This window comes from Hyla sarda, chromosome 10 (genome assembly GCF_029499605.1).
Source record: "Hyla sarda isolate aHylSar1 chromosome 10, aHylSar1.hap1, whole genome shotgun sequence".
In the NCBI taxonomy this organism is placed as follows: domain Eukaryota; kingdom Metazoa; phylum Chordata; class Amphibia; order Anura; family Hylidae; genus Hyla; species Hyla sarda.
This window is the reverse complement of record NC_079198.1, coordinates 59,606,179-59,632,113: the sequence shown is the minus strand read 5'-3', so window position 1 is coordinate 59,632,113 and position 25,935 is coordinate 59,606,179. Positions and strand designations below refer to the sequence as shown.

The 25,935-nt window shown below is 41.0% G+C and overlaps 1 protein-coding gene across 5 annotated transcripts in view; it reads left to right on the top strand.

The window, feature by feature from the left end:
* The window catches only part of CACNG8 (calcium voltage-gated channel auxiliary subunit gamma 8), a 124,357-nt gene that overhangs the window by 73,762 nt on the left and 24,660 nt on the right, over positions 1-25,935 (top strand). For all 5 annotated transcript variants that reach the window (XM_056543000.1, XM_056543003.1, XM_056543004.1 and 2 more), the window contains 2 exons: positions 2,995-3,553; positions 15,364-15,447. In XM_056543000.1, the coding sequence (XP_056398975.1) occupies positions 3,331-3,553; positions 15,364-15,447 (307 nt within the window). In that variant the 5' untranslated portion in view covers positions 2,995-3,330. The remainder of the gene's footprint in view (positions 1-2,994; positions 3,554-15,363; positions 15,448-25,935) is intronic.

Below are 25,935 nucleotides of genomic sequence, written 5' to 3'. Positions count from 1 at the left end.
ACTTAAAACATGTTGAGGGGTTGTCAACCGAATAGGGGGATAATCATTCTGGTACTTAAAGGGGTACTCCGGTGATTTATTTATTTTTTTTAAATTAACTGGTGCCAGAAAGTTAAACAGATATGTAAATGACTTCTATTAAAAAATCTTAATTCTTCCTGTACTTATTAGCTGCTGAATGCTACAGTGGAAATTATTTTCTTTTTGAAACACAGAACTGTCTGCTGACATCACAAGCACAGTGCTCTCTGCTGACATCTCTGTCCATTTTATGAACTCTCCAGAACAGCATATGTTTGCTTTGGGGATTTCCTTTTACCCTGGACAGTTCATAAAATGGACAGAGATGTCAGCAGAGAGCACTCTGCTCATGATGTCAGCAGACAGCTCTGTGTTTCAAACGGAAAATAATTTACACTGTAGTATTCAGCAGCTAATAAGTACAGGAAGGATTAAGATTTTTTAATAGAAATAATTTACAAATCTGTTTAACTTTCTGGCACCAGTTGATTTAAAAAAAAAAAAAAAAAATGTTTTTTCACTGGAGTACCTCTTTAAGTGCAGTGATCGCTATAAATCATGGCACATAAGGGGTTAATGTCAGATAGTGGAAAGATCGTCATTCTCCCTCAATGACTGTACGTGCATGGCTGCTGATAGCAGCCGCCACTTACAGTCAATGAAGCCGCTCATGATGTATTTGTACATTCTAGTGCTGGTATAGGCAACCTTCAGCACTGCAGATGTTTTGGACTACATCTCCCATGATGCTCTTAAAGCCAAAATGCTGCAAAAGCATCATGGGAAATGTAGTCCAAAACATCTGCAGTGCCGAAGGTTGCCTATGCCTTTTCTTGTGCATTAAAGGGGTTATCTAGCCAAAGACATCTTAAGCCCTATCCAAAGCATAGGGAATAAGATGTATGATCACGGGGAGCCTGCCGCTGGGACTCCATGCAGCATCCGCATTCTCTGCGAGGCTACATCTCCAGTCTCGAAGAGATCTTTGTTTCCAGTACTGGGGACATGACGTAGCGCCACAGCCCCTCTATTCATGTCTATCAGAGGGGGCGTGGTGGACTTCATAGACATGAATGGAGGGGGCGTGGCGTGATGTCACGAGGGGCGTGGTGTTATGCTACATCTCCAGTCATGGAAACAAAGAGCTTTCCGAGACTTGAAAATTCAAATTACCCATAGGGTGTCTCCCCGGGATATATAACACTTTCTCAAATTCCCATTCAGGCTTTCGCCCTACTGGGACTAATTTCCCAAACTCGGAAGCCCTAATATTTAAAATTTAACTTTTATTTATTTCAATAAAAAGTTGTACATTTTGTGAGAAATCAGGAAAATGTAATGTGAATTAAAACCACAGGCATTGGGTCAGTTTAGGGATATATGACAGTATGATAATTTAATGATTAATAGAGTTGGATCCAAAAAGCAATTATTCCGAAATAAAAGTGGCATTTTGAAAAGAGGAGCCATATAGCCAACTATTATATAAATTATAAATGGGAATGTACAATATTAACCCTAAACTCACCCAATGTCTGTGGTTTTAATTCACATTATATTTTTCTGATTTCTCACAAAATTTACAACTTTTCATTGTTCCGAGACTGGAGACACAGCCCCGCATAGAATGCAAGTGCTGCTCTTTGACCGGATAACACCTTTAAGTACCAGGGCACCAGGATGTACATTTACATCCATTGTCCTTAAGGGATTAAACTATAGCAGAAAAAAGATGTGTAGCAGTAAAGGAACAGTTACTGATATAAAAACAAAATGAAACCAAATTGTACCAGAATGTCAGACCTGGATATCTGCGATGTAGTGTGAGGATTAATGGACTTATGAATTTTGACTTATTAAATTTTTCATTATAAAAAGCAGGAGAAGGCTATGTGTTCAGCATAGTACAAAAGCTTGTTTTCCATCAAATAAGCCAATATGAAATGTGGCTTTAAAGGTTCGTTTGCTGCTTTGTAGAGCAGCCTGTGCATCTAGAGACATGAAAACGGATGCCTGGGTAGAGCAGCCTGTGCATCTAGAGACATGAAAACGGATGCCCTGTTCTCTGGCCTAATTCATTTTAACTTTCTATGGGTAGGTTCACACTTAAGTTTTGTTATGTATTTTTGTTAACTCAATGCAATGGGTCGAAATGTGTAAAATAAGGAAGTACACTATGTTTCTCTTTTGTGTTTCTGTGCTGTGTTTTGCTTAAAAACTGGAGCATGTATAATGTGTGCGAATACAGACTGAGGCAATGTTCACACACAGTTATTTTGTTCCTGTCTTTTTACTTTAAAAAAGGGAAATTTTTTTTGTTAGCAGATAACAGTTACACTAATAACAGTACACTATAACATTACAGTATAATTATACAATGTGTCCATTGCCAGTAGTTATTCCATTGAATCCAATTGAACTAACTAAAAAACTGCCTTTTTTTGGTATAAAAATGGCTGAAAAAATGTGGTGTGAACATGGCCTAAAAGAAAAGTGCCCGTGAAATCCATAGCAAACAATCACAATAGAGCTAAAGTTGTTTATAAACTGAAAACGAAGTTCTAATTTCCTGTTAGGCACCACAGTCAGTTTCTCTGACAAGTTTGATGACTTAGTTTTCAAGCAATATTAAATTTTCAAGGTACCTTCGTCAAGGAACAGTTCTTGAGATATAATGTACCACAACATCTGGGGCTGAAGATTGTTTTCTCCATGAAGTTATTATAAATTCAAATGCTTGATATTAAGACATTTATCAAACATATGTTTCTGGTGCTCTTATAATAATAAAGTCGCCACCTAAAAGCACAATAATATCTTTAAATATGGGGCTTGTATTATGAGGTTAAGAAAAAAAAAGTACCCAAAAGCTCCTGTGTAATTATCTGTTTTGTCTCCTATTCTTCTTGCATTGTAGAATAAAAGTTAAATGAAAGAGTAAAATGACAATATTTTTCTTTATGTCTCCAACAGTTCCTAGTAATGCAAGAGGAATCCAAAAAAGATTGACCTTGAAACCCATGGATCTTAGCCTAGACAGTCAATGGAACACAACTTGAGGCTTTTTGAGAAGATAGTCCTGAGCAATTCAGTGGCTTCTCTTGTCCTCTGGCAAAAGCATTTGAGTTTCTGCTGACATTGAAGGCCTAAGGTAAAATAAGACCAGAAGAAGGTAGAACCGACCAAAGAGCACACATTTTACCAAAGAAGAAGACATTGAGCTTCTTCTATCAAAAACTAATTCTCGTGTGAATTGGAAACCCCCAACCTGTCACCCTGGAGTCGTGGAAGAGGTGGAATGAAGGTAGAATGGTGTGGTGTGAAAAAGGGGTTCAGATTCTTCTGACCACGGTAGGAGCTTTTGCTGCATTTGGGCTGATGACAATCGCAATAGGAACTGATTACTGGCTGTATGCCAGGGCCTTCATTTGCAATACCACTAATATATCAAGTGAGGAAACTCCACTGAAAGATAAGAAAGACCCTGGAGGGCTGACACATTCTGGCCTCTGGAGAATCTGCTGTTTGGAAGGTAGTATTCTTCACAGTTTTATTTATGTGTTTAGCAGCTTGGGGACTTTTACATTAATCAATCCATAGATGTTATTTTGCTTTCCTTAATGTTTTATAGTTACAAACAGTTAAAGTCATTATTGATATTTTTCTTGTATATATTCAAGTCTAATATTCAAAAATGTATCATTCTTTACTGTAACAGAAGGGAAAAAACTAATAGTTAAGGCTTCTTTCACACTGCTGTTAGTACACGGCAGTGTGACGGCCATTAGGAGAGCCGTGTAGAAAAGCGGGAGAAAAATTACTGCTTGTGCCGTCTTTTTCTCCTGCTATTTATAACGGCGCTCGGCGGCCCCCATAATAGTAAATGCGAGCTGCCGGGACCCGTTGTTACCCATTGCTCCCCATCATGACAAGGGCCGTTAAAGTCAGAAAAAAGAAAAATGTTTTTGACAAACATTCTTGACAGGGAGCAGTGTGAAAGGGACCTAATCCAGCAATATTTAAGAGATTAAACTTGTGCTTCAACATCAGCCATGTTTTCAACTTTTCTCCCAAAAACACCTGTAGCCTCCTGATTCCACTTCTCATCAATCTTTCAAATCTTCCTAAAATCTCTTACGAGCCATTTCCAACTACATACCAATAATTTAATCAATGGTAGATTCAACCATTTCTCATCTAGTTGACCTGCCTCCAAAACCTCTATTAAATGCTCTCCATGAGCTACTACTTTTTCTATTACATACCCAAAAAAGTTCCCTATTGATTTTCTCTTTAAAGCATAACTCCAATTTTGGTTCACCGTTAGCAATTTCAAAGCTCGAGACTTGCCGAAGACTAAATCGATCAGGAAATGGATATCCTGGAAGTCCCATAGACTTGTATAGCACTTCTGGAAAATTTGTATCCTGATCTAGGGCTATGAAGTTGAGATTTAACCCTTTGAGGATGGAGCAATTTTTCATTTTTGCACTTTCATTTTTTCCTTCTCTCCTTCTAAAAATCATAACGCTTTTTTTTTATGCTCCATCAATTTTACTTTGCAATACTGTTTTTTTTTTCTTCTACTTTTTGATCGTTTTTTATTTAAAAAAATTAGGGTATGGGTACTTTGGAATATTTTTTACTTGTATGGCATTGACCTTGCGGTTTAATTAACATTATATTTTTAGAGTTCAGACATTTATGCACGCGGTGATACCACATATGTTAATGTTTATTTTTGTTTACTTTTTTTTATGGGAAAAGGGGGGGGGGGTGATTTAAACTTTTATTAGGGAATGGGTTAATTCACATTTATTAACTTTTTTTTAAAACTTTTTTACACCATTTTTTAGTCCCCATAGGGGACTATAACATGCAATCTTCTGATTCCATACACTGTTCAATGATAAGCCATAGCATAGCATTGATCATTGTTATCAGCCCCCTGCTTCTCCAGCCTGGAGAGCAGGCACGGAGCAGCAGATCGCTGATTGGATGGAGAGGAGCAGGTATGAACCCTCCTCCAGTCCTCTGAGCTGTTCGGGATGCCATGATTTTACAGCGGCGGTCTCGAACAGTCTGACTGAGCAACCGAGACACTTTGCTTTCTCTTTAGACATTTAAGAGGTTAATGCCAGGCATCACCGTGATTGGTGATGTCCGGCATTAGACATGGGTCTCGGTGGCAGATAGCCGCCCAGACCAACCCGCTATGACATCGTCATAGAAGGGAAGCAGGTCGAGGACATACAGGTATGGCCTCCTTCCCCAACAGGTTAAATATGTATCCTTGTTCCCAAGATATGAGGGTTTATAGTTTGTCTGACAATTCAGAAAGGCTTCACCTTAATTTTAATAATGGGAGTGAATATCAAGTGTTTTAGTCATATATGCCCCTCAAAGTACAGCATTTACACCCCCTGACTATATCATCCTGTGGTGTCCCAGTACAGGAGTTGCTCTCCTGTACTGTACCCTTTCTGTCCTGTGTGGCAGACTCTATGTCAGTGTCCCCTGAGTCCACCTTCATTATATGTACCATAAATGGTTAAATGGCCTATGATATTTATTAATTTGTCTTTATAATGTTCATATGCCTTTAAATGTTGTTACCAAGTCCCATGTAACCAGGGAAGGTGTCAGTGACCAGGTGACTTGTGTAGTGACCTATGGGAGTCCTCCAAATTGCTCCCATAAATACAAGGGAGGAGCCAGCTTAGACAGTTCTGGTTTAGCTGAGGAGCAGTACAGTCAAGACCTGAGAGGGAAGAAAACAGCAGAAAGAGGAACCTTGTCTGTGGGCGCTGTTCTTAGTTCTAAAAATACCAAGCCAGATGCTGAAGGAAAGTCAAAGTGCCCAATAGCACTATGTTTATTAGTAAAAAAAAATCCAATGACGCATTTCGGAGGCTCAGTCCTCCTTCCTCAGATTGGAGCCAATCTGAGGAAGTAGGACTGAGCCTCCAAAATGCGTCATTGGATTTTTATTTTTAGAGACCCAAGTCCTAACCACGCAGCCGTGCTTCCATCAACCAAGTGCCCCTTCAGGTGAACATGAAAGCCTGGTAAGCAGTCACAGGGGTGAAGCCTAGTCAGTCATAGTCAAGTCAGTGAAATCTGGTAAAGTCAGCGTGGGTCTGCATAATACAGTCCAAGTCCACTACAAGTCCCAGTGAGTCCACAAGTTTCCTAAGTCACTGGTCATCTCCTTGGGCCTAACTGAGCTGTAAGGACTATTCCATCTGCCTACCTCATTAAAGCTGCTGTTGTTCCGTAACTTTTTATCGGAGTGATACATTTGCCCTGCACCCAGCCCAGGAACCCGCAGCCATACCTCGGGTTTTGATATAGAATAACCACGCCCTGGCGTTAAGAATACAAGGGGATAATTCCATCTGCCCCTAGGTTAATAACATCTGCCCTTCATCACAACCTCACCACAACTTGTGGCATCACGAACAGGATGCGGGTGTGCGCCTTATGCAAAAAGTACCCCCCCCCCCCTCAGTTTGAACTGTGTCCAGTAGTGCAGAGAAAAACGTACGAGTGACAGAAATTGTGCCAGAAAGTGTACAGGATTTTGTCAGTGAAACTTGTATGTGGCAAAGCGCTTGTGAAATAGAGGGGAGGTGAAGAAACGTTTACTGTCTGTCATTGTGAACCGTATAAAAGTTGGGCCTGCCATATGTAAAATACGGGCCAAAGTTGTGCTGCATACCCAAATGCTGGCTGTACATTAAAGAGTTAAAGATGTTGAGGAGAAGCGCGTGAAAAAGTCCACACTGGTCAGCGTCCCACCCCTGGGCGTGGAAGTCATGTTGCCGTCCCGAGCCCTAAGTGGAACCAGAAAGATCTGCCCTTTGTTGCCAGGGGTGTTGAAGTCGGGGGACACACCGCTGACATATTTCCGACCTCTTCAGTCTGCCAGAAGTCAGTGGAGAGAGCAACATGGCGGAGCACGAAATCCAAGAGTCCTAAGATGGCGCCTAGGGCCTGAAAGGCCGCAGTGGCCACGGCTCCAGTCTTTCAAGAGTTGGTGGACCAGCTGCAGAGGATATCAATCGGGCCGAAGAATCCTGCCTGGAAGTCCCTGCCAGATGATCGCAGAGAGTGGACAGAGACTGCGGCAAGCGGAACGCCTGCATCGTCCCGGGGAGGCTGTCCCCACACCACCAGAATTGGGCATCCTAAGCAGAGATCTACACCGAGGAGTTGGATGTAAGTGCCCCGACTGAGGCCACTTTTTCTAACCCCCCCAATGGTCCAGAAGACCACATAATGCCCCCAGTCACCACCACTGCCCCAGTGGATATTTGGCAACGAGCCTCAAGTAATCAAATTACATGAGGCAGTACCTCCTACCCCTGCCAGGGAAGACTCATCCCCCAGTTCTGACAGCCCAGTCTGAGAGGGCTAAGCCAGAGGCCCAGGTAGCTGCCATAGTGGAAGAGATGAGGGCACAGAGGAGGAGGGTGAAAATTGCTGTATGAAGCGCGCCAAGCGCAGCAAAAGGACACTAAATGTCTTGAAAGCCAGGATGCTGGATGCTGGAACACCCCAGAGAGGGAGAGCCACCCCTATAGAATCGGAGGGCGGTCAAGAGATACTATCTCCCACCACCACTACATTCTCTGCAGAGCGGGGAGATAGTGGAATATACTCTGGTCTGCAGTGTGAGAGGAGAGTGGGCGGCAGCGGTAACCCGTCCAAAGTACCCGACACAACTTCCTTTTGTCTATTTTCCATCAGAAGATTGGAATGCGGACCACTTTGGCTGGTTGTCCCCTAAGGCCAAAGATACTTGTCAAGAAGAAGAGTTCCTGCCCGAGGCACCCACCATGGCTCCCACCAACCTGGAACAAGTAAGAAGTCTTCAGATGTGCCCAGGCCTAGTCCTGGCCTTGAGGAGGTTTGGCCTACTCATCGGGCACTGACTAAATTGCCTCGGCCTACTCCTGCTGAGGAGGAGATTTGGCCAGCCCAAGAGGCACCAACCACTTTGGCCCCCAGTGGCGCAAGCTGCAGCGGTGCAGATGGTAGTCACAGTGAGCCCTACCATCACTGATTCCAAACTGTCTCATGTATCTTGGAACACTCGTGTCAGTCCTCTGGAGAGGCACCGTCCCATGGGCCCCGCTACATGTCCCAGCCTAGGAAGCACACTGACAGGCGAGGTTGGGATGGCATATTTCCTGGATAAGTTCATGTGTGATAATCTTGTTTCCTTTATTACCAACAAGTCGTGAGTCTGACTTTGTTTTTGTGGAAGTACCACTGTTGTTTTACAGGTTCAATGCAATGATCAAGAAAAGTGCCTGGTGGACAAACCAATAACTATTTGTAACCATTTTGCGTAAGTTTATGTGCCCGGCTTGAAGCTGTGATCCTTTACTACAGACTCTTCTGTACCAGAATTGTAGAGCGGTAATAGTCTCATCAACAATGTTGTTTGTCTCATCCCAGTTCAAACACCCTATTGTTGAGCATGCATGGACGTGTTTAAAAAAAATGTCACATGGACTCTTCCCCAGTTCATCAGCCCTGTGAACTGTCTTTACTATTGCATTGTGTGGCTTCCAGTGGTCATTTCATCTCATCCGCCCTCCAGGACTGCACGCTGAGGATGGCTTTTGTTATTGGGGAGTTTGTGGTTGCCCAGTACAGGAGTTGCTCTCCTGTACCCTTTCTGTCTTATGTGGCAGACTCTATTCCAGTGTTTCCTGAGTCCTCCTTCATTATATGTGCCATAAATGGCTATATGACCTATGCTATTTATTAATCTGTCTTTATAATGTTCATATGCCTTTTAACCCCTTAAGGACTTAGGACGTATAAGTACGTCCTAAGTCCGATCCATGTCTATAATGCGGAGTCCCGGCGGGACGGTCCCGGTGCCTATTCACAGCCGGGACCCGCGGCTAATAGCGCGCGGCCACGATCGTTTGGCCACGCGCTATTAACCCTTTCCGATGCGGCGCTCAAAGCTGAGCGCTGCATCAAAAGTGAAAGTAAATGCTTCCCGGCTGCTCAGTCGGGCTGATCGGGGTCACCGCGATAAGATCGCGATGCCCCGATCAGCTACACGGACAGAAGAAGGTCCCTACCTTCTTCCGTCGGCGTCCGGGCTCCGATTGATTGCTCCATGCCTGAGTTATAGGCTGGAGCAATCAACCGCCGATTACACAGCTTGTTGCCATGCAACGGCAAGGCAACAATCTGTGTATGTAATCAGCCATTGCAAGCTCATAGGTCCCTATAGGAGCTATGAGTTCGCAAAAAAAAAAGTTAACCCTTTCAGGTATTTCCTTCTGAATTAAAAGTTTAAATCACCCGGCATTTCCTAGTAACAAAATAAAAGAGTGTAAATAAAAATAAACATATGTGGTATCAACGCATGCAGAAATGTCCAAATTATAAAAATTATTTTAAAAAAACGCACGTTCAATGGCGTACGCACAAAAAAATTCCAAAGTCCAAAATAGTGCATTTTGAATAAAAAGTGATCAAAAAGTCTGATCAAAACAAAAATGGTACAGCCAAAAGCTTCAGATCATGGCGCAAAAAATGAGCCCTCATAGCGCCCTGAACACAGAAAAATAAAAAAGTTATAGGGCTCAGAAAATGACAATTTTAAACGTATACATTTTCCTGCATGCATTTATGATTTTTTTCTGAAGTAATACAAAATCAAACCTATACAAGTAGGTTATCATTTTAACCGTATGGATAAGGTGTCATTTTTACCGAAAAATGTACTGCGTAGAAACGGAAGCCCCCAAAATTTACAAAATGGCATTTTTTTTTCAAGTTTGTCGCACAATGAATTTTTTTTGCCTTTCGCCGTGGATTTTTCTGTAAAATGACTAATGTCACTGTAAAGTAGAATTGGTGGTGCAAAAAATAAGCCATAATACAGATTTTTAGGTGCAAAATTGAAAGGGTTATGATTTTATAAAGGCAAGGAGGAAAAAACAAAAATGCAAAAACGTGAAATCGCTCAGTCCTTAAGGGGTTAAGGTTGTTACCAAGTCCCATGTAACCAGGGAAGGTGTAAGTGACCAGGTGACTTGTGTGGCAACCTATGGGAGTCATCTAACTTGCTCCCATAAATACAAGGGATGAGCTAGCTTAGTCAGTTCTGGTTTAGCTGAGGAGCAGTACAGTCAAGACCTGAGAGTGTCTGGTGTCTTGAAGAGACCCAAGGCCTAACCACGCAGCCACACTTCCACCAATCAAGTTCCCCTTCAGGTGAATGTCAAAGCCTGGTAAGCAGTCACGGGGTGAAGCCTAGTCAGTCATAGTCAAGTCAGTCAAATCTGCTAATAAGTCAGCATGGGTCTGCATACAGGGCTGGCGTTAGGGCAATTGCCCAGGGCCCTTGTCCTCCAGAGGGCATCCTGTGGCTCCTAGAGTGTTTGTCGCACAGTTTAGCTACCTGTCGGCCAACGATGAGGATGATAGTCTGCAGGCACTAGGAGGCATGAATATCTAGCAGCTCCTAAAGTATTTAATGCACCCAGCCAGCTTTCAATAAAAGTAAGTATATGCAATGTGTAGATGTACATGTGTAATGTAAACAGTTTATCTGTTACATGTATTTGTGTATAGTGTGCTGTATTTGTGTGTAATGCAAGTATGGATATACACATGCATGATATATGTGTGAGTGAGTATGTATGCGTGTGTTATATGTATGTATGCATGTGTATATGCACAGTTTTTTTTAAATATATATAATATACAGTGGTGTATCTGTCACTATCTGTCCACTATCTGTCACTAGGCCTACCTAAGGCCCAGCCCTAGTGCAGCAATTATCGCAGCAGTGGCAAAATCTCATGGCACTTACATTTGATATATATATATATATATATATATATATATATATATATATATATATATATATAAATATATATGTATTGTTATCAGTGTTTCCCAACCAGAATGCCTCCAGCTGTTTAGGTTGTTTGGGCATGCTGGGATTTGTAGTTTTGCAATAGCTGGGGGCATCCTGATTTATGGATGTATGTGTGTGAATATATCAATGTTTCGCAACCAGGGTGCCTCCGGCTGTTGGAATACTACAAATCCCAGCATGCTGGGAGTTGTAGTTTTGCAACAGCCTGATACACTCTGGTTAGGAAATCTATATATATATATATATATATATATATATATATATATATATATATTTTTTTTTTCTTTTTTTTTTTTTCTTTTTTTCTTTTTCCTATGATATATATATACGCACACACACATGCAAACACAGTATTGTATTTCAGGGGGTGTAATCCAAACTTCTCTCTCCGGTGTGTCCAACCATCCGGCGTCAAAATTAAGATGCTGAATGATTGTGAGCTTTCCCATTCAAATGAACAAGAAAAGTTGAAGCATCAGTTTTCCTCCTGAGCACGCCAGAGGGAAACTGTACCGGACGCCTGATATATGTGAACCCAGCCTCATTCGGTCTGCAGGGTGCCAACGTATAGCTGGTATCTACCACTATATGTTACTGTATGTGAGAGTATTGGGCTATGTATCGTGGTCTATATTTAGGAACAATATAGCGGTATTGTGTGTGTCTAGCGAATATTGTGTGTCTACAAATATTTTGTAACATATGCTTTGTGGCTTGTGCTCCTGATCTTTTAACCCTTTCAGGACTCAGCATTTTTCCATTTTTGCACTTTCGTGTTTTCCTCCTCACCTTCTAAAAACCATAACGCTTTCAGTTTTCCACCTACAGACCCATACGAGGGCTTGTTTTATGCACTACCAATATTACTTTGTAATTACATTATTCATTTCACCACAAAACCTATGGGGAAAAAAAAAATTATTTGTGAGAAAAAAATTGGGAAAAAAAAACCATTGTGTGGTTTTTAGCGGCTTCCATTTCTATGCAGTGCACTTTTCGATAAAAGTGACACATATTTATTCTGTAGGTCCATATGGTTAAGATACCCAATTTATGTAGGTTTTATTTTATTATACTAATTTTAAAAAATACAACTACATGCACCAAAATTAGTATGTTTAAAATTGGCATTTTCTGACCCTTATAACTTTTTATTTTTCCGTATATGGGGATGTATGAGGGACAATTTTTTGTGCTGTGGTCTGTAGTTTTTATTGGTATCATTTTTGTTTTGATGGGACTTTTTGATTGCTTTTTATACAGTTTTAGGGTATAGAAAATGACCAAAAATACGCAACTTTGGACTTTGGAATTTTTTTTACAAATACGCCATTGACCTGGCGGTTTAATTAACATCATATTTTTATAGTTTGGACATTTATGCACGTGGTAATACCACATATGTTTATTTTTGTTTACATATTTTTTAATGGGAAAAGGGGGGGGTGATTCCAACTTTTATTTGGAAAGGGTTTAAATCACAACTAATAACTTTTTTTTTTAACCTTTTTTTTGTCCCCATAGTGGACTATTACATGCAATCTTCTGATTGCATACACTGTTCAATGCTATGCCATAGCATAGATCAGCGTTATCGGCGCTCTGTTGATCCAGCCGATTTCACCGCGGTGGTCCCGAACAGCCCAACTTTGATTGCCAGGGATTAATGCTGAGCATCACCACAATCGTTGATGTACGGAATTAGACATAGGTCCTGGCGGCTAAAGTAAAGCTGCCGTTGTTCCATAACTTTGCAGTGGGAGTGATTTTTTGCCCCTCGCCTAGCCCAGGAACTAGCAGCCATACCTCAGGTGGAGAGGATTACCACGCCCTGGGGTCACAAATACAAGGGGTTAATGCCATCTGCCCCTATGGTAATAACATCCGCCCTTCATCACACCCTCACCCCAATCCCATCACCCAATATTCACTTCCATTATTAAAATTAAGGTCATACCCATCTGACTGATTACCTGAATTGCCAGGCAAACTATAAACCCTTATATTTCTGGAACGGAAGGGCATATTAAGAAACTGAAAAAAGGTGCGTGATCAAGGTAACCTAAGCTATTATATGACAGTAAAAAAAACACTTTCTCTTCAAAGGCACCTTAGACAACTGCACACTCCATCTATGACTAATCCTATAATTGAATATAAATAATGTGGTATCATTACTAAATATAGAAACATATTTGGTAAAATATAAAATAATGTTTGTTTTGCTTACTGTGAGTTGGATTTATCTATAAAATTATGTAATGTAAGCCTTTAATACATTGCAGACAGAGATGAGGGAACTTACAGTAAATTTGATTCGTCACGAACTTCTCGGCTCGGCAGTTGTTGACTTATCCTGCATAAATTAGTTCAGCTTTCAGGTGCTCCGGTGGGCTGGAAAAGGTGGATACAGTCATAGGAAAGAGTCTAATTTAGGCAGGATAAGTCATCAACTGCCGAGCCGAGAAGTTCGTGACGAATCGAATTTACTGTAAGTTCGCTCATCTCTAATTGCAGACACCAAATACAGATTTTCATACAAACTCAACATTTTAGCTAAAGTTCGAAGTGTTTCAAACCTTTCCTGTTTGCTTTTTAGATCACAGCTTTTGATGACAGACCATAAGTTGTTACTGTAATGACTCGCTTTTCACAACTCTATTCTAGAAATAGAACAATAGTAACACTAAACTTCATCAGAATTCTGTAGTATAGTATCACTCCTGTAATAATGATGACAATGATGAATAGTATTTCTTGTTTCATAGAAGACAATAAAGTAGACTAAAGCATGCATGTGATAGGGCATAATCTGTTTTCTACGCTTCTCCTTCCAGCTTGTTCAAACTTTTTTGTTACTTCACATTGTTATTTCTCGTCTATATCAGGGATGGTTCTCTGTCTGAATGGCACAAAGACATTATAACAATCAAAAGACAGACCCATCAGAACATCCAGTAGGGAGAAGCTGAGTGAGAAATGCACAGTTGATAGAGTACAGTGGTTAGATGTTTTACAGGCAAGCCTTTGACTGTAAATGCCAGTGTATCTCTATAAGGCTAGGACTTCAATGCAACATTTGTTTACTTCCCCATTATTCCCTATGGGGCAAAAAGATGTAAAGAAATGCAACAAATACATTAAACGAGTACTCCACCCCTAGACATCTTGTCCGTATCCTTTGGATAAGGTATAAAATATGTACGGGCGGAGTACCCCTTAAAATTTACTTGAATGGAGAGCAATATCAGACACAACCTACCGACTGTTATAGAAATGTTTCTGGAAAAAATCTTACACAATTTGTTTTTGCCCATTTATGGGCCATAAAACTACAAAATTCCTGTAAAATTAATTTATTAATTTTAAGGTTGTGTGATTAATTAAAAATAGACTTTTAATTGGTATTTCCAGCTATTTTAATGGACTGTTTTTTATGCATGATTTTATTTTTCTCATGTCCTCCCGACATGTCAAAAGTTTTGATCATTCATGTTTTAGTTTTCATACCATGACCAATTGTTAGACCAAGCTTACATTTTAAGTTTGTCACGCTGGCTTGTTCTTGCTAGTGGTGATCTGAACACTCAGACCCCGACTGATCAAAACTTTTGACATGTCTTTACAACATGTCAAAAGTTTTTTAAAGTGACAGGGCCCATTTAAGGTCTCCAGTTTAAAATGTGCAATTCCTAATAGGTGTCACCACCTAATCATTTAAAATCTATTAATAAATCAGTGCATCTCTATCACTGTCCATCTTTTTGTGCTATCCAAAATCAGTTTAACATAGATACATTGCAATGTATTTTCACACTTTTTTATTTATTTTATATTTTCCCTGATATACATAAATGTGTTATTTACATGTTGGTAACTTTCAGAGCACCCAAATGACCAAACAAACAAGTTTTCATTTATTTCATCTCTTTTTTAAGTGAAAAATCACAGGTAGAAAAGGGGGAAATATGTAATCACAGGGCCAAAAGCAGAGTAAAATATGTAATAAATGATTCAGAGTTTGAATAAGTACATATCGGATGAATAGCAAAAAGTGCCTACTTGCGCAGACAAAAATAAAACGTTGGCGCATGTTTGGCATACAAGGTTAATAAATAAAGTGAAGTGCATTTCCCCATACTTATTTTATTAAAATTTACACAAAACATCAATAGTAAATTAGTTAACAATAGTACATTATAAAGTAGCAGAAATCATCAAATAAAAAAACAGTACAAGTGCTGGGAAGGACAATTTTTATGTAATATATATATATATATATATATATATATATATATATATATATATATATATATATATATATATATCATGATTACAGACTCAAAATGTATTGTTTATACTGTATTTTTCCATTTTTATTGATTTTTGTAATTAACTTTCACCAATTTACCTGTACTTAGGCCAAAAAAGAGGGATCTGTGTAAAAATAAATCACTTCCCAGAAGACACAGATTATGATCACGACAGTGCTGAATATCTTTTACGTAAGTATGTTTTTTTTTTATAGCACTTCTTGTAAATAAAGGTAATTTATAACCTTGGTTGAACTTGATGCACATGTGTCTTATTTCAACCGTACTAAATATCTATATGGTTTACTAAGCTAATTGTACTTTTATAAAGAACTCAACAATGAGGTAAGTCACCTATCAATGCTGTATACATAAATATCACATCTTCTCTACTATTTTCTTTCTACTAAAACATATTGTCATATTCCAATGACCTTGACAGTAAAAAAAAAATTGCAGAATTGGACAGCAGTAGTAAATCTGCCCTAGTCTGTTTTTAAAGTGAATGATTGCCTTTGCACCGTTTAGACATTAATATACTGACATAAATATACATATATATATATATATATATATATATATATATATATTAACATTAGTAAATTGTAAGTTAGTAAGCTTCTCCCAAAGCTCATTTAGAATGTTATCCACAGCTAAACATTTAATGAAAAAATGGGGGAACCACTCATATACATATGCTTCCCCCTATTTTCAGTATTAGCCAGATACCAACCAAGCAGCAACAGCCTGACATTACCAGGGTGCAGGGTGAGTAAGGACCATTGTTACTGGCCCTCCCCAGCCTAAATAATGCTAGCCTACTATCGTCTAGGCCCAGAAGTGCCATTTTTGATGCTTCGGGCCTGTTGGTACTGGCTCTTCCTGGCACCCCTGTGGCGTTGGGTACCGGGGTAATAATTGGGCTTTAGCTAAGCCCTGGCATAATAATGGATTCCGTCTTTAAGACAGCTTCCACTACTAAGCCTGAAAATTCTATTATAAAAAACACAACACATTGAAAAACTTTTTTATCTTAAAAAACACTCCCCCACAGCCCTCATTAACCATTTTATTGAAATTAAAAAAACGCTGGTCATCGTCGCAGTCCACCGAATCTGACATAGTCCTCTGCATTCAAGTATCTGAAATGAGAAGAAAAGAAAAACAAGAAATATGGTTTAATAAATTTTTTTCGCTCTCCCCTGGGGAGAGCACACATAAGGCAGTGCGTTCATGAACAGGGAGCCTCCAATTGTTGCTAAACTACAACTCCCATCATGGGGGCTGTAGTTAAGCAACAGCTGGAGTCTCCATGTTTAGGAACACACTGCCAGAACGGTTCTGTTCCCATTATGCAAAACACATAATGAGAACAGAGTAAGGCCTGAACTGTGTAGCTCGATCTGTCCCTCTGCCCTTGGACTACTACTCCCAACATGGGACAGAGTCTGTCCCATGATGGGAGTAGTTGTAGTACTGCAGCGCTGAGGGATGGCACTTGCACATCCCCTGGCTGTGAGACTTTTAGGGCTACTACTCCCATCATGGACAGACTCCGTCCATGATGGGAGTTATAGTCCAGGGGCTGAGATGCAGATCACAGCAGGTCATTCTCCAGAGACCCGCTGCATTCCGCATTTAACCCCTTAAGGACCCAGCCAATTTTCACTGTAGGACCTGGTCATTTTTTGCACATCTGACCACTGTCACTTTAAACAGTAATGACTATGGGATTCTGATACCGAGATTGTTTTTTCATGACATATTCTACTTTATTTAAGTGGTAAAATTTTGTCGATACTTGCATCATTTCTTGGTGAAAAATTCAAAAATTTGATGAAAATTTAGCAATTTTTTAAACTTTGAAGCTCTCTGCTTATAAGGAAAATGAATATTCCAAATATATTATTTATTGATTCACATATACAATATGTCTACTTTATGTTTTTATCATAAAGTTGACATGTTTTTACTGTTGGAAGACATCAGAGGGCTTCAAAGTATAACAGCAATTTTCCAATTTTTCACAAAATTTTCAAAATCAAAATTTTTCAGGGACCAGTTCTTTTTTGAAGTGGATTTGAAGGGCCTTCATATTAGAAATACCCCACAAATGACCCCCTGATAAAAACTGCACCCCTCAAAGTATTCAAAATGACATTCAAATGGTTTGTTAACCCTTTAGGTGTTTCACAGGAATAGTAGCAATTTGAAGGAGAAAATTCAAAATCTTAATTTTTTACACTGGCATGTTCTTGTAGACCCAGTTATTTAATTTTTACAAGGGGTAAAAGGAGAAAAATCTTCCTAAAATGTGTAACCCAATTTCTCTCAAGTAAGAAAATACCTGATATGTGTATGTCAAGTGTTCAGCGGGCGCAGTAGCAGGCTCAGAAGGGAAGGAGCGACAGTGGGATTCCAAAATCCCACTGTCGCTCCTTCCCTTCTGAGCCTGCTAGTGTTTCTGAGTGTTTCTGAAATGGTTTTTGGGGGGCATGTCACATTTAGGAAGCCCCTATGGTGCCAGAACAGCAAAAAACAAACAAACACATAGCATACTATTTTGGAAACTACACCCCTCAAGGCACGTAACAAGGGGTCCAGTGAGCCTTAACACCCCACAGGTGTTTGACGACTTTTCGTTAAAGTTGGATGTGTAAATGATTTTTTTTTCCACTAAAATGCTAGTTTTCCCTCAAATGTAAAATTTTTACAAGGGATAATAGGACAAAATGCCCCCCAAAATTTGTAACCCCATCTCTTCTGAGTATGGAGATACCCCATGTTAGGACGTAAAATGCTTTGCAGGCGAACTACAGTGCTAAGAAGAGAAGGAGTCACATTTGTCTTTTGAAAAGCAAATTTTGATGAAATGGTTTTTGGGGGGCATGTCCCATTTAGGAAGCCACTAATGGTGCCAGGACAGCAAAAAAAAAAAAAAAAAAAAAAAAACCACATGGCATACTATTTTGGAAACTACACCCCTCAAGGCACGTAACAAGGGGTCCAGTGAGCCTTAACACCCCACAGGTGTTTGACGACTTTTCGTTAAAGTTGGATGTGTAAATTTTTTTCACTAAAATGCTAGTTTTCCCTCAAGTTTAAAATTTTTACAAGGGGTAATAGGACAAAATGCCCCCCAAAATTTGTAACCCCGTCTCTTCTGAGTATGGAAATACCCCATGTGTGGACGTCAAGTGCTCTGCTGGCGCACTACAATGCTCAGAAGAAAAAAAATAGTTTGGAATGGAAGTCAGGGGCCATGTTTGTTTACAAAGCCCAACGTGGTGCCAGAACAGTGGACCCCCCCACATGTGACCCTATTTTGGAAACTACACTCCTCTCAGAATTTAATAAGGGGTGCAGTGAGTATTTACACCCCACTGGCATTTGACAGATCTTTAGAACAGTGGGCTTTGCAAATGAAAAATTACATTTTTCATTTTCATGGACCACTGTTCAAAAAATCTGTCAGACATCTGTGGGGCGTAAATGCTCACTGTACCCCTTATTACATTACATGAGGGGTGTAGTTTCCATAATGGGGTCACATGTGGGGGGTCCATTGTTCTGGCACTATGTGGGCTTTGTAAACACATGTGGCCTTCAATTCCGGACAAATTTTCTCTTCAAAAGCCCAATGGCGCTCCTTCTCTTCTTAGCATTGTAGTTCACCCGCCAAGTACTTTACATCTACACGTGGGGTATGTTCTTACTCTGGAGAAATGAGGTTACAAATTTTGGGGGGCTTTTTTTCCTATTTTCCTTTGTGAAAATGAAAAATTTAGGGTAACGCCAGCATTTTAGTGTAAAATGTTTTTTTCTTTTTCATTTTTCCATTTAACTTTGAAGAATTTTCATTAAACACCTGTGGGGTGTTAAGTCTCACTATACCCTTATTACGTTCCGTGAGGGGTTTAGTTTCCAAAATGGGGTCACATGTGGGTATTAATTTTTTTGCGTATATGTCAGAACCGCTGTAAAATCCGCTACCCCTGTGCAAATCACCAATTTATGCCTCAAATGTACATGGTGCACTCTCACTCCTGAGTCTTGTTGTGCTACCGCAGAGCATTTTACGCCCACATATGGGGTATTTCCGTACTCACTAGAAATTGCGTTACAAATTTTGGGGGTATTTTTTTTCCTTTTAACGCTTGTGAAAATAAAAAGTTTGGGGCAACACCAGCAGTGTAAAATTTTTTATTTGTTTACACTAACAAGCTGGTGTAGCCCCTAACTTTTCCTTTTCATAAGGGGTAAAAGGAGAAAAATCCCCCCAAAATTTGTAGTGCAATATCTCCCGAGTACGGAAATACCCCATATGTGGCCCTAAACTGTTTCCTTGAAATACGACAGGCCTCCGAAGTGAGAGAGCTCCATGCGTATTTGAGGACTAAATTAGGGATTGCATAGGGGTGGACATAGGGGCATTCTACGATATTGATTCCCAAACAGGGTGCCTCCAGCTGTTGCTAAATTCCCAGCATGCCTGGACAGTCAGTGGCTGTCCGGAAATGCTGGGAGTTGTTGTTTTGCAACAGCTGGAGGCTCCGTTTTGGAAACACTGCCATACAATACTTTTTTCATTTTTATTGGGGGGGGGGGGCAGTTTAAGTGGTGCATATGTAGTGTTTTACTCTTTATTATGTGTTAGTGTAGTGTAGTGTTTTTAGGGTACATTCGCAGTGGCGTGTTATGGTGAGTTTCCCGCTAGGAGTTTGCGCTGCGCGAAAAATTTGCTGCAGCCCAAACTTGAAGCAGGAAACCAACTTACTGTAAACCTGCCTGTGTGAATGTACGCTGTACTTTCACATGTGGGGGCAAACCTCCAGCTGTTTCAAAACTACAACTCCCAGCATGTACTGACAGACCGTGCATGCTGGTAGTTGTACTTTTGCAACAGCTGGATGCACACTGGTTGGAAAACCTTCAGTTAGGTTCTGTTACCTAACTCAGTATTTTCCAACCAGTGTGCCTCCAGCTGTTGCAAAACTACAACTCCCAGCATGTACTGATCACCGAAGGGCATGCTCGGAGATGTAGTTATGCAACAACTGGAGGTACGCAACTACAACTCCCAGCATGCCGAGACAGCTGTTTGGGCATGCTAGGATTTGCAGTTTTGAAACATCTGGAGGGCTACAGTTTTAGAGAACACTGCAAAGTAATCTCCAACAGATGTTGCAAAACTAAAAATCCCAGCATGCCCAGACAGCAAACAGCTGTTTGGGCATGCTAGAATTTGTAGTTTTGCAAGATCTGGAGGGCTACAGTTAGAGACCACTGTATAGTGGTCTCAAACTGTACCCTCTAGATGTTGCTAGGCAACTCACTGTCTTCCGTAGGATCCAGCCGCGCTCCATTGCCCGCTGCCGCCGTCGCCCGCCCGGATGGGTAAGTGGATCTTCGGCACCGGGGATTATGAAATGTGACAGCGTATGCAGGAGTCGGTGGGCAGCGCATTGTAGCCGCATGTGCCACCGGCTTTTACAGTTAATAAATGCAGATCGCAGCGGGTCTCTGGATAATGACCTGGTGCGATCTGCCCCTCAGCCCCTGGACTATAACTCCCATCATGGGCAGAGTCTGTCCATGATGGGAGTAGTAATCCTAACTGTCCCAAAATAGGGAATATATTATGTTTCCAAAATACAAAGGGGAACACAAGTTTCACATTCTCAGATGCTTTAGAACACTTTGGTACGTGTCCTCCGAGGTGGTGTATATTTGCGCAAGAAAAGCGCATTTGTGCAATTTTTTGTGTTCAAAAAAGTTAATAAATTTGATTCTACAGTAGAAAGTGCTCTATGGTAAACTTAACTGTAGACATGGCTATGAAGAATTCTATCAGATTTTGCGCAAAAATAAACCATGTTAAAGCCATATCTTATAAACTTTCTAAACTTGTGTTGCTCCCAAAATTGTATGTATTATGTAAATACTGTAAGAACACATACTGTATCTACCTACACTCCTTTTGCATAGACATGGAGTCTGACAGCTGCTTATTCCCCTCTCCAATTGAGAACACATACATGCTTGACCCAGCCAAGTGCATGTGTTTATGGGGATGCTAGGCTTGGCTTGGCCAAACATATATGTGTATATCTTTCAGTCAAGATCTAATGAACATGAGCAGCTATGGGATATGTGATAAATCGTCAGTGAGGTGTATTTTTACACAGTCTGTGTGCACCATCCAATCAGCGCTGATACAGGTATGCTAGACTTACCTATTTATGTGCAAGTATACTACTAAGGAGACATCACTTCAGGCATAGTAGTCATGCAAGTAGCTGTTCATCAGTATTTGGCAGCTGTGCAGCCTTCCCCATGTAGCACTGTGCATTGTCTGCATCCTGTAGGGAATTGGTTTTGAGGAGTGTAAGGTATCATAATTTGGTGTATTTAGAAGGTGTTAGGCAGTCTGCCTAATCTAATACTGTGGGAATCACTAATTGGATGTAAGCCAGCATAGTGTAACTGTGTGACTGGCACTCTGCGCTTTCAGAATTTATATGACCAAATTTAGCAATCTCATTGTCTCGTACCTACCATCCTACAATTTTCACACAATATATACATATCATGCATTCAGAAAGTCTTCAGACCCTTGCACTTTTTCACACTGTTATGTTTCTTAAAATAATGCATATGTTTTCCTCCATCATGCATTCTGTACTATAATGACAAAGTGAAAATAGAATGTTAGAAATCTTTACTAAATTGTAAAAAAAACAAAAAACTAAAATATTGTATTCATGTAAATCAGACCCTTTATTCAGTACTTAGTTGAAGCACATTTGTCAACAATTTGAACCTCCAGTCTTGGATATGATGGTTTGCACACCTGGATTTGGAGGTTTTCTTTTTTTGCAGATCCTTTCAAGCTCTGACAGTTCAAATGGAAGATGTCAAGTTTCTACAAAGATGTTCGATTTGGTAGAAGTCCCAAGGCCACTTCTGTGTTGTCTTGGCTGTGTGCTCAGGGTCATTGTCTTGTTGGAAGGTCAACTTTTAGCCTAGTCTTTCCTTCAACCCCACCAAAACTATCCCCACAGCATAATGCTGCCACCACCATGCTTCCCTGTAGGGATTGTATTGGGCTGGTGATAAGCAGTGCTTGGTTCCCTCAAAACATGACACTTAGAATTGTGTTTAAAAAATGAATCTTGATTCCATCAATACAGAGAATTTAGTTTCTTAGTCTGAGTCACCTACAGGTGCTTTTTTTTGCAAACTCCAGGTGGGATTTTATGTGTCTTTTACTCAAGAGAGGCTTCTTTCTGGCCACTCTGTCATAAATGTTACGCCTAGCGCTCCGGGTCCCCGCTCCTCCCCGGAGCGCTCACGGCGTCTTTCTCCCTGCAGCTCCCCGGTCGGTCCCGCTGACCGGGAGCGCTGCACTGTCATGGCCGTTGGGGATGCGATTCGCACAGCGGGACGCGCCCGCTCGCGAATCGCATCCCAGGTCACTTACCCGTTCCCGTCCCCTGCTGTCATGTGCTGGCGCGCGCGGCTCCGCTCTCTAGGGCGCGCGCGCGCCAGCTCCCTGAGACTTAAAGGGCCAGTGCACCAATGATTGGTGCCTGGCCCAATTAGCTTAATTGGCTTCCACCTGCTCCCTGGCTATATCTGGTCTCCTCCCTTGCACTCCCTTGCCGGATCTTGTTGCCCTTGTGCCTAGTGAAAGCGTTTTGTGTGTCTTAAGCCTGTGTACCAGAACTTCTGCTATCCACCCTGACTACGAACCTTGCCGCCTGCCCCCGACCTTCTGCTACGTCCGACCTTGCTTCTGTCTACTCCCTTGTACCTCGCCTATCTTCAGCAGTCAGAGAGGTGAGCCGTTGCTAGTGGATACGACCTGGTCACTACCGCCGCAGCAAGACCATCCCGCTTTGCGGCGGGCTCTGGTGAAAACCAGTAGTGACTTAGAACCGGTCCACTAGCGCGGTCCTCGCCAATCCCTCTCTGGCACAGAGGATCCACTACCTGCCAGCCGGCATCGTGACAATAAAGTTCAGATTGGTGGAGTACTGCAGTGTTGTTTGACTAATTATTTTGGTACGGCGGGCAGCTTTAGGAAGACTCCTCATTGTTTCAAACTTCTTCTATTTAGGAGGTCACAGGGCTCTTGGGAGCTTTAACCCCTTAAGGACGCAGGGTTTTTCCATTCTTTCCGTTCCGTGCATTTTTATTTTTTCCTCATCACCTTCTAAAAATGATAATGCTGTCAATTTTGCACCTAAAATTCCATATGATGGCTTATTTTTTGCACCACCAATTCTACTTTGTAGTGACATTAGTCATTTTCCAAAAAAATCCACGGCGAAACGGAAGCAAAAATGCTATTTTGTAACTTTTTGGGGCTTCCGTTTCTACGCAGTGCATTTTTTGGTAAAAATTACACCTTATCTTTATTCTGTAGGTCCATTCGGTTAAAATGATACCCTACTTATATAGGTTTGATTTTGTCGTACTTCTGAAAAATCATAACTACATGCAGGAAAATTTATACGTGAAAAATTGTCATTTTCTGACCCCTATAACTTTTTGAATATTCCGCATATGGGCCAGTTTGAGGGCTCATTTTTTGCACCTTGATCTCAAGTTTTTATTGGTACAATTTTTGTATTGATCGGACTTTTTGATCACTTTTTATTCATTTTTTGATGATATAAAAGTTACCATAAATATGCTATTTTGGACTTTTTGAATTTTTACGCCATTCACCCTGCGGTTTAATTAGCAATATATTTTTATAATTTGTACATTTCCGCATGCGGCGATACCACATATGTTTATTTTTATTTGCACAGGTTTTTTTTTTGCAATGTTATAGCTCCCATAGTGGCCTATAACATGCACACATTAAACTTTTACACTGACCTCTGCAAAGCCATAGTGTTGCATTGATCAGTGTTATAGGTGGTCAATTGCTCAAGCCTGGATCTCAGGCTTGGAGCAATCAATCGCAGATTGAACGGGACGGAGGCAGGTAAGGGGACCTCCGCTCGCATCCTAGCTGATCAGGACATCGCGATTTTATCGCGATGGTCCCGATCAGCCCGACTGAGCTGTCGGGAAGCTTTAACTTTCATTTTAGAAAGCGTTATTAATCCCCTAAATGCAGCGATCAAAGTTGATCGCCATTTCTAGAGGGTTAATAGTGCACGGCACAGCGATCGGTGCTGCATGCTATTAGCCCAGGATCCCAGCTATCATTAGCCACCATGACCGACCGGCGTGACCATGCATTATATACTGGGACCTGGCGCAGGGCGTACAGGTACAAGGAGCATGAGATGAGGCTGAAGGGTACCTTCTTTCTTGAGCTACCCAAGCTTGCCCTGAAATAATACTCTGGTGGGGGGGAGACTGAATGGACAAGCTGTAGGACTTGCTGGATAAGTGCCCGTTTGGCTGCATGTGGAAAATAGCTGGTGCAGTGGTGCAGGAACTCTAGGATAGTGATCTCCCTGTGCTGGCATCTCACGTACGACAGCAGACTGGTGTCCAGTGAGCTGGGACTGGAGTCGAAAAGTGAGTTGGAGAGTGTTTCCAATTGACGGGACATGTGTTTTCTGATGAGAGCTTTGCATCAAAGTAGGGAAGCTTGGACAATCTGTGATTCTCCATTTGTAAGATGTGAATAGCCAGACAACTCCCGAGGGCTGCATCTGAATATGATTAGATTGTTCTTGTTTATTATCAACTCATCTCCACTAATACTACTACCTTGTACAGAGTTACTTGCATTGTTTATATAATAAATTGCCCTCAGCAGTCTTACGGTTTCTAGACCCACTAAAATACTACTTTTTATAGCCTACTATGTAAAAATTGATTACTGGCGATCATGGGGATGGAGCATAGTGACGTCACGGCTCCGCCCCCTGATTCTAATGGGGTGCGGCGTGGAAGATCACAGGGGTCCCCAGCGGCGGGACCCCCGCGATCAGGCATCTTATCCCCTATCCTTTGATAGGGGATAATATGTCTTAGCGCAGGAGTACCCCCTTTAAAGAATTACATACCTGGTATAGTGTGACTATAGGAGACTCATTTGACTAAGCCCACATCTCATATCGTGAATAAAAGATGGTGGTCTAACAATTATCACTCTCAAAATGTGTCCAAGGTTTCAGCACACCTAGAAGCTTAACTCTGGTTCTGTCCTCAATCATCTGTTTTATGTTTTCAGTCTCACACAGTTCTGATTCAAAGAGTATGGTAACTGTATTTAAGAAGATTGACTGGGAAATGTATATTAAGTATACAGACACAGAAGGCCAGCATAGATCTGCTGTCCTCAAGGATTTCCTCCAGTATTATTAAAAGAAGAATGATTGTCCAGCTCTCATATTAGGAGACCCACATTTTGTTATGGGGAAGAGGTGGATCCGTATAGACTAGCAAGGGCAGTTCTCTACTATGTCTCTACTATCTCTCCCTTATTTCACCCTTATCTAAATTATGTAAATAAAATGGCTTTAAAGGGAAACTGGCACCAGGGTCACCCACATTAACCTGAATATACAGGTTGATAGAAAGAGGGGCACCCGCATTAACTTAAGTATATACGGGTAGATAGTGCAGGTTACTCTTGTAGAGGGGTTGAATAGTAAAGTAGAAATCTTTCCAGATGATACTAAACTCTGTAAAGTGGTCAACACA